General features: G+C 39.0%; 1 protein-coding gene across 10 annotated transcripts in view; it reads right to left on the bottom strand.

Moving 5' to 3' along the window:
- Positions 1-5,098: 5,098 nt before the first annotated feature.
- The window catches only part of LOC125037550 (titin-like), a 52,865-nt gene continuing 47,963 nt past the window's right edge, over positions 5,099-10,000 (bottom strand). For 9 of the 10 annotated variants that reach the window (XM_047630721.1, XM_047630723.1, XM_047630722.1 and 6 more), the window contains 2 exons: positions 6,485-8,640; positions 5,099-6,240 (listed from right to left, as the gene is read on the bottom strand). In XM_047630721.1, the coding sequence (XP_047486677.1) occupies positions 7,421-8,640 (1,220 nt within the window). In that variant the 3' untranslated portion in view covers positions 5,099-6,240; positions 6,485-7,420. The remainder of the gene's footprint in view (positions 6,241-6,484; positions 8,641-10,000) is intronic. The other variant, XM_047630729.1, reaches the window with a different exon arrangement.

Genomic DNA, 10,000 nt, shown 5'->3' with positions numbered 1-10,000 from the left:
TATCTAGTGCCTTGGAGTCTCGTTTTGATGTCTTTTGTAGCAAGACTCTTCGCCGGATCATGGTGTACAGTTGGAAGGACCATGTGTCCAACCAACGGCTACACAGTGAGACTGGTAGAAACATGTTACTTGCATTATCGCCAACTCAGGCTATATGGGCACCTAGCTCGTTTCCCTGTGGATGACCCTGCCCATCAGGTTGTCTCTCTGCGAGATAATCCTGGGTTGAGGAGGCCCGTGGGATGACCTAGGTCATGGCTTGGGCGGCTCGACGAGACATGTCGCGAGGAGTTAGAGGTGGGCCGAGGGCCTGCCTGGAGACTCGCCGTGAGGGACCCTCATTGTTGAAGCGAAAATGACGAATGGATGAAAAAGTTTAATCAAAGCAACGTTATCACAAACATCTCAGTGTAAATATGTCCGCCCCAAGTTCCGACGTCTTCCTTCATCTGATTCGGAGCGGCGTTGATCTCCCTGGAAAGACGCTCCTTTTCAAGACCCTCGGCGTTAGCATGGCCTCTCTCCGCTCTTTTCAGGATTTAGCCAGCTTGGAACAACTTGAGTGTGAGTTCTGAGCTTCTCCCTTCCATCTCCCTTCGACTCCCTGGTTTGCTACTCTGCCGACTATTTCTCCCTTATAATATACAGGAAATCCACACCCAGTGGAATGTACATATATTCCTTCTCGTTTTACCCCTTCCTTGATGAGAAAGGAGATGCTATAATGAACCTTAATAGTTTTATTGAGTAGATTTTGACCCGGTTTTTTAAAGGAAAAGATCCGATTTCTTGCGTTGATTCTTCTGCAAGTTCGGCTACTCTCGCCATGCTCTTGAAGCCGCGTTATCTCCTCCTAGATTGACTCCTCACCTGCCGATACGATATTTTCTCCTTGCTACGGAAAAAAATATTAGAGGTACGGTACCAAATTGCTGCACGATATTTCAGACAGGTATGGAGTGCGGTAAAACATTCTGATAACCAATATCATCCATTTCCAGCTGACATGAAATGCCACGTTAAGTATATAGTGTCCATTATGCATGGAAATATTACTTTGGTATCTCTGCCATTGAATATATACTATATACTACAAGAATACATTGTGTGTGTGCGTGTGTGATTTTGTGTGCTTGTGTGTGCGATCGCGTGTGTATGTGTGTGTGTGTGTGTGTGTGTGCGTGTGTGCGCATGTGTGCGTGTGTGATTTTGTGTGCGTGTGTGTGCGATTGCGTGTGTGTGTGTGTGTGTGCGTGTGTGTGTGTGTGTGTGTGTGTGTGTGTGTGTGTGTGTGTGTGTGTGCGATTGCGTGTGTGTGTGTGCGATTGCATGTGTGTGTGTGTGCGTGTATGTGCGATTGCGTGTGTGTGTGTGCGATTGCGTGTGGTGTGTGTGTGTGTGTGTGCGTGTATGTGCGATTGCGTGTGTGTGTGTGCGATTGCGTGTGTGTGTGTGTGTGTGTGTGTGTGTGTGTGTGTGTGTGTGTGTGTGTGTGTGTGTGTGTGTGTGTGTGTGTGTGTGTGTGTGTGTGTGTGTGCGCGTGTGTACATATAGATAAATAGAGAGATACTGAATCCCAAAGTTGAGAGCGCTCATATGTAAATAACTTTTCGCAATAAATCTCAGACGAGGCTTTCAGAAAACAAACCGTAAATTTGTGGACATCCTTCTAACCTTCAATCAGAATGATATGAATGTCATATTACGGAGTATATATGAATTTCCGACCCAAGGTTTTGGCATCAGAAAGGCTTTTTCCATGTAAATCATGCACCTTGTCTTGAGCTTTTGTTTATCATTATAGCCGCGAGGTGGCATTGTACATTAGATTCTAATTTCCAGGAAGGAAGGATTTATGAGTGACCTTCCAGACTCGCTAATCATTTGAAGGATACTTAATATTCTCTTACACGTCGCTGGTTTTGTGAAGGTGGAATCTGTATCAGCCTACTCAGCTGTTCGGGTCGAAGTTGGGGCGGATAAAAATAATCCATCCTAATACGTGTGTGTGTGTGTGTGTGTGTGTGTGTGTGTGTGAGTGTGTGTGTGAGTATATGTGTGTATGTACACCCATACATATACATAGTGTATTTATATAGCTCTCTCTTTCTCTCTCTCTCTTCCTCTCTCTCTCTCTCTCTCTCTCTCTCTCTCTCTCTCTCTCTCTCTCTCTCTCTCTCTCTGACTCTCTCTCGTTCTCTCTCTCTTTCTCTCTCTCGTTCTCTCTCTCTCTCTCTCTCTCTCTCTCTCTCTCTCTCTCTCTCTCTCTCTCTCTCTCTCTCTCTCTCTCTCTCTCTCTCTCTCTCTCTCTCCATCTGTATCTATCTATCTATCAGTGTATATATATACATATATATGTGTCTGTTTGTTTAAAGATATATATATATATATATATATATATATATATATATATATATATCTTTAAACAAACAGACACATACACACACGCACATTGTATTCTCACAGCAGATACTGTGAAATCAATGCTGGAGGTACTAAAGCATTAATTTCATGTATAATGGACTACATGTTTAAAAAAAGGCATTTCATGTCAGCTGGAAAGAGGGAGAAATGGATGATACTGACCATACACTTAACTATATAGAATGTTTTACCGTGTTCTGTATCTCGTTGAAATATCGTGCCTTAATTTGGTACCGGATCGTTAATCCTTTTACATAGCCTGGAGAAAATAGCGTATCGACAGGAGGAGATAACATGGCGCCAATAACACGGCGAGAGTAGCCGAGCTTGCAGAAGAATCGACGCAAGAAATTGATCTTGTGTTAGATCTAAAATTACTGATCAAACCTTCAAGAATCATTATAGCAACTCCTTTCTCAGCAAGGAGGGGGTAAAAGGATAAGGAACATATGTTAATCCCACGGGGTGTCGTTTCCTGCACAGTGTAAGGGAGAAATGGTCAGGAGAGTGGCAGACCAGGGAGACAAAGGGAGGTGGAAGGGAGAAGCTCAGGCTAGGAAGAGAGAACTCACACTCAAGTTATTCCAAGTTGGCTAAATACGGAAAGGAATCGGATCTTTTCCTTCAAAAAAAATGGGTCAAATTCTACTCATCAAACTATTAAGGATCATTATAGCATCTCCTTTCTCATCAAGGAAGGGGTAAAACGAGAAGAAATATATATGTACATTCCACTTGGTGTGGATTTCCTGTATATTATAAGGGAGAAATAGTCGGCAGAGTGGCAAACCAGGGAGAACGAAGGGAGGTGGAAGGGAGAAGCTCAGGCAAGGAAGAGAGAACTCACACTCAAGTTATTCCAAGTTGGCTAAATCCTGAAAAGAGCGGAGAGAGGCCATGATAACGCCGAGGGACTTGAAAAGGAGCGTCTTTCCAGGGAGATCGACGCCGCTCCGAATCAGATGAAGGAAGACGTCGGAACTTGGGGCGGACATATTTACACCGAGATGTATGTGATAACGTTGCTTTGATTAAACTATTTCCATTCGTCATATTCGCTTCAACAAAATTGTAATGCAAAATGCTATAGAGGAATCATTAGTATTTGCCATACGAGAGAAATATTAATAAAATGTTCGTGTGGACAGGGGTTGAATTGGTAGATGTGTTAACCCTTTACACACACACACACACACACACACACACACACACACACACACACACACACACACACACACATATATATATATATATATATATATATATATATATATATGTATATATATGTATATATACATATGTAAATATATATATAAACATTTTTTTCTTTTCCTTTTTTTTATTTTGTTTTCCAGTCTATTCTTTTCTTTCCTTTCTTCTTTTTTCTTTTCCTTTTTCCTTTATTCTTTTCTCTTTTCTTACGCTGTTCCCGAAAGCACCTTTGGTGATTGCGTGTCCCTGGCATTGATTTAGAGGCGTCAGATTCCAGCGTTACAGTGTTAACTTATTGTGATAACAAATAATGTTTGTGGTTGACGTGTATAGGTCTTCTGCGGCTAAACATGGGAGTAGGAGGGGGGGGAGGGAGGTAATTCAATGTCACCTGGTAGGTCACGAAAATTGTGCCATCCTGTTTATCGTTTACTGGTTTTCCCTTCCACAAATTATCACTCAGCCCTGTCTACTCGATCGAGCAGTGTACGGGGACAATAGGACTATTCCATGACCAGACTTTCACCCTACCGCTATTTTTCAGCTGGACGGGTAGTTCTCAGTGTGTGCTATTTTGTGCGGGCGGACCTTTCCGTTGAGGGTACTGTGGTTTTGTATGGATTGGCATTTCCCTGGTGCTTCGATTTGCTTTTGTGGAGTGGGATAGGGGGTGGGGAATGTGCGCTTAAGTTACTGGCTATTTTTCTTTTACATTGCTCATTTGCCCTTTTCTAGTACTAACACTTGATGCTGCTGTATTTATATTCAAGTCTCCGTATTAGTATAGGGCCCAATTGATCTTACTTTATATTACTATCTACTTGTTCCCACTGTTCTGGATATCAAAGAAATAAAGACTCGTATTTAGATTTAGAAGTTGTTAAGCAATCTGGTTTTCAGCAATGATAGCCTTGTGGTCAGACAAATGCAATAATTTCACAGTGCCGGGTCTTGTAAAAATCATGGCTCACCTTGCTTTTCCTTAATCGTAGATGTTGTTGGACTTCTTACAGGTTGACCCTTTGTATGCTTCCCTTTACATTGATGACAAACTGTTGGTAATCGCTCGATAAACTGCTCAATCAGTAGAACCCCCCCCCCCCCCTTTCTCCTCCATACTTCCTCAGTATATTATGTGATAGCTCTTTTGTTTCCTTCATTTCCCTTTTCTCTCCAATCACTAGATGGATGAATTATTGAGTTTGTCTCAGTTTTCTCAGGTAAATTTTGGTTTACAGGATTAGAAAATTGAACTTTTGAATCAAATTTTAATAGACTGAGAATTAAATTAAAAGTGTTATTTTGCTTCTTAAAACATAATTGTTATAATGCTTGATCAAATATGTATGCAATATGAGTCATAGAATGAACTTCAAGCCTTATTTATTATAAAGATACAAATAACAGAATATTTTGTCACATTTATCATCTTATATCAGGGGCACCAAAGGAAAAACAGACATGTTACTAATATTTTATTTCATTCCAAATACAAAACGAAGGCACATATATAAACCATTGTCTCATCTCCTAGATCTATAATCTTTGTTAATCTCCCTTGCAAAAGCCTACTTAACATTCCATAAATGAAATGTGCACAGTATTGATACATATTTATATGTATATGTATATATATCAACTTTGGTAATATATTAGATACTATGGTATGTCCATCACATTTAAAAAGTTATCTTTCGTTATTCAAGGTGGACTTCTGAATGAATAATCTCTCTTGGCAAATATAAATCCATATTGTGTTGCATATGATTTATAGGATGAAATGGTTGTAATCAGTTATATATATATTTCTTTCAAAAGGAAACAATTTACATAAAATAAAAGCAGATGCTAAATAAATGGTATACAAATACGATATGCCTTAAAAGTAAACCTAATCTACTCGATCACATTGTCAGACACAATCTAAATATTGAGCTCAAACAGACTTTTTTGAAGTGCAATATAAATAGAGGTGGACACAGCCACAAGACACAGCAGTGACACAAGGGTATACAGGGCCAGTAGGCTTTACAAAAGTCAAGGTAAAAAGGTCACTTATTCTGGGTAGCTTCCGTGCAGGAGAGCCACATGACACGAGTCATTGTGGCATGAACTTTTTCTCTGTGTGTAATTGCTATTTGGGTTGCTCCGCGTGGAAATAAAACCTCTAAGCATTGTGTAGAAACTTAAGACATATGGAAGCACAAAGCTGTAATAACATGCGCTTTATTAGAAATTTTAAGGAAGAATCATACATTGGCTAGGCTAACTGTACATAGTTATGCAGCAAGGATAAACCACATAACTCTGTTTGTAGAACCCAAAACATGGCTTATAAGTAATGTACACTAAAATTAGTAGGACAAATCTCACTAGATATACTCTGCTCAGCAGAAACGAGGAACCTGCTGGATTTTCCTAAAAAACAGTATAAAAACACATTCATTGGGGCCTGGGAACTACATGTGTAATTTAACATAGTATTATTTTTTTTCCTGTTGAACATGATATATGCAAAAAAAAAAATCTTGATCACTGAGTGTACATTAAAGACTGCTTGTTGCTAGTGGGCTGTCTACAGATCGCTTTGGCCAGGACCCGCAACTGCAATGAGAAAAGCACAGATCCATGTTAAACATAGTACATTATTGCATGTCATGCTGGTGCATTTGAACCAAATATTGAATATTTACTCTACTGCATGCAAAGGGGAAAAAATTACAGTACATGATCCAAAATATACTATCTATTTTTTCATAAACAGTAATAATATTTGAAACTTAACTACAAAGCATGCATACAAACGAAACTCCTAAGACCAAAATGATATCATCCGGACATTACTTACCTGTGAGGAATCTTCAAAACCATAAGCAAGGCAAATGGTACGTATTAGCCTGGGTGGATCAACAGGGAATAGCAGTGGAAAGGAGATATGGATGAGGACAGTGATATGTGTAATTTCAGGGCTGTTGTTTCATGGAAAATTTGTGTATGTTAACAAGTACCTATGAAATTAATGATGTGATAATTTTATCTTCTAATGCAATGATTTCTTCTGTTCTTATGCATTTCTTGATCTGCAAGTCCTCAGTCATGTAATATTAAGCACATTTATAATACATGATTATGATTCATAAAAAAATAAGATTTCTTGTGATAATGTACATGTCTACATAAGTAGACATACCATTATATCATAGATTAATATATCTTATACAACAAACTACTTATTTGTGTACATAGTAAAAGTAATAAATATAATGCAATATAAAATTATCAAAAATGACAACACAATTCTGAAAGCTTACTAGTACCATCTCTTAGGAAGACAAAGTTACAGTAGCAAGTTTCTGTAAATAATGTGGGGCCATTCTGAAGCACATGATAGTCATGTTGTCCAAATTCAAATAACTACTCATACGGGGGTGGGAGGTTCGGTGCAATGTTTCATCAATTAGAATGTTCTGAAGAGTCTATTACTGTTTGTATTATAATGCTGCACAAGAAATGAAAATATGAATGTGTTGGTATCATACAAGTCCGGTTAATCTGAGATTTACTCATATTACTTTTCTGCAATAATAGTATGCATTAATTTGGTCCCCTTGGTGGAACTTTGTTTAAATTCCTATCTTGCAAGTTCCTGAAGTTATTGTGGAATGATACATCTTTCCACCTGAAAGTTATCAGAAACTACAATGTATGCAAAAGTTTATACATCCATTATAAACACAAAATTATGGGAAAATGTTTCCTTTTTACTTCTGAATTGGCAAATAATCTACTTCTTTGCCTGAAGGACAGATGGGTGAGTGGTGATGTTGTCTTGAAGGAATTTAAATGTTTTTCCAGGAATTCGGCCACCTCTGTAGGGCGTGGGCTCCACCTCATGCGCAGGGGCGTCAGGTGTGAGCGGCTCATTATCCTGTGGTATCTCCTCATCTGGCTGTTGGTGATACTGATTTTGCAAGAACCTGAATGAGGGTGAAGGGACCTTTGAGCCTCGGTACCCAAAGCCTGGGCACTCATCACTCGGTGTCTGCAAATTATCAGGCTGTGGTTCTGGCTGGGGATCGGCTGTAGTATCATACTGGGTTTGTAAATAACGGAAGACCTTTCCTGGAGCAGCTCTTGGCTTCTTTTTGAAACCTGTGTTATCAAACTGAGTTGTCAGCTCTTTCAACACAGTATCCTTGGTGCTAGGTGTGTTGCCCACCCCATTATGATAGTACTCCTCTAGTTCCGCAAACGAGCTTGATGCTCTTGAAGGAGTGTCGCCATCAGTTGTATCAGAATCAAAGCTTGAATTGGTCTCATTCTGCAGTGACTTGAATACCCTCGGAGGTATTGGACTTCCATCGTAACGAGGAGATGGACTTTTGGAATTAACCCTTGATTTTGGCTCTTGAAGCTCATTGCTTTCATTGGACGATGCTGGGTACTCTGTCTGCAGGTGACGGAATACTCGTGAAGGAATGTGTGCACCCTCGTAGCGCCTCTCAGTGTTCTGTGGACTTGTAGATTCTTGCCGTATGATCTTCATCAGCCTTGGACTGTCAGATCCAGAATCATGTTCATCTTCAGCAGATTTAGGCAGCGACTGTGACTGGCAAACAGGCGATTGAGACCGAGGAGAATGAGAGAAAGTCGGACACTTCCATGTTGGAGAGGAAGGAGACGAAGGGTCTCTGGCATTACTGAGAGCAGAGTTGACAACATGGGTATTCCTCTGCCCAGTGAAGGTTATTTTGGGAGCAACATTCCTATAAACTCTGCTGTCTTTAGTGGTGGTGTATGAAGGGGAAATTTTGGATGGAGATGAAATTCCACTATCCGAGGAAGTGTCATTTGTTTCAGTCAGTGTTATGGAAGGAGAAAGAACAGATGGGGAAGTAATATTTGTGGACTCAAGAGGTGGGGTCTGACTGGCTGCATGCGTTTGGTCATCACCAGGCGGGCTGGGAACCTCTGACACTTTGGCAGGTTCTCCGGCGTCTGAGGCTAGAAACAAAGAACATGCAAGAAAAGGCTTGTCAACCACAGTCCAGGCAAAAAACGAGATGGGAACTCTGAGTAGCAAGCCATACTGTTTAAGAAAAATGATAAGCAACAAACTGCATAAAAGGTGATAGAAAAATTGATAAAACATGTAAGCAAAAACATACCCAAATCTAGGTCTGAATGATTGGAATATGCAAATAAGCAACAATTCCCCACATAAAGCTGATCTGAACAGGATCACAGTGACCAATGTAGAACCGGTGTGAGAACAAACAACTTCACAACACAAGAGATGTAACTGTGTTGATATTATATCTGCATCAGAATTACAAATCATTCTGATAAGGTGATGTGCATGTTTGCTGTGCTTTCGTGGATGGTGTCGTGGCGTGACGTGTCATGCTGTGTTGAAGTGTGTCATGTCATTTCATTATTTGTTCTCATTCATACCTTTCCTACAAAGTTTTTCTAATAAGTATTTGTAATATGAAACAGGATGGCTATGAAGGATATGGTATCTTCTGTTTATAGCTAATATTAGCATTGGGATTAAACAGTTTTGTTGATGGGAAAGGACTGTTATAGTTTGTTATAACGGCAATGTCTGGATAACTGTGCTGTTGTACTGTCATATAAATCAGTTATTGCAATTTATACTTTAATAGTTATTTAGCTAAGAAAACTTTGTAATGAAATAAGAGATCTACTGTGGTAATATTATTTTTCCTTAATTATGGTGGATTCCAGCAACAGCAGACATGTATCAGTATATTCCAAAACATGTGAAAACACTCCAAAAATGCTAATACTTGTCACCAAACCTTCAAATGCCTTAAATGCATTTCTTCTTTCTAGCTTCTAAAATGCTCAGTAAATATGCTTAAACCCGAGATTCCAAAAAGGCAACTAATAACTAATGAAGCATCTTCAATCTACATACAACAATATCTATAAGATTTACAAATTTACATATATATATATAAACATATTTCCCGTTTCTCCAATGCTATGTAACAATCATTTCATAAACATTACACGTTTAATAATCCACCCACTAGAGAAATAAAATAAAATCTGTTCCAATAATTACATTTTTAAACCTCATGTATTTATGATTCTACTTTAATACCAAAGATTATTCCATGACTACTTGAACTGGCAATCAATAAGTCTTTAGAGAGGTTTTTTTTCACAAGTCTAAAGGGATAAGTTTCTGAGAATATATCTGAACAAATAATAATCAGATTTCTTTATCGTGAGACATTTTCGATACCATGACGAAAATTAAAATGAGTATAACTGTTTTTTTTTTTTTTTTTTTTTTTTTTTTTTTTTTTTTACTAACTACAGACTTATTGTG

This window comes from Penaeus chinensis, chromosome 23, assembly GCF_019202785.1.
Source record: "Penaeus chinensis breed Huanghai No. 1 chromosome 23, ASM1920278v2, whole genome shotgun sequence".
Taxonomy (NCBI): Eukaryota; Metazoa; Arthropoda; class Malacostraca; order Decapoda; family Penaeidae; genus Penaeus; species Penaeus chinensis.
Note: the sequence above shows the minus strand (reverse complement) of the source record. Positions and strands in the feature narration are given on the sequence as shown.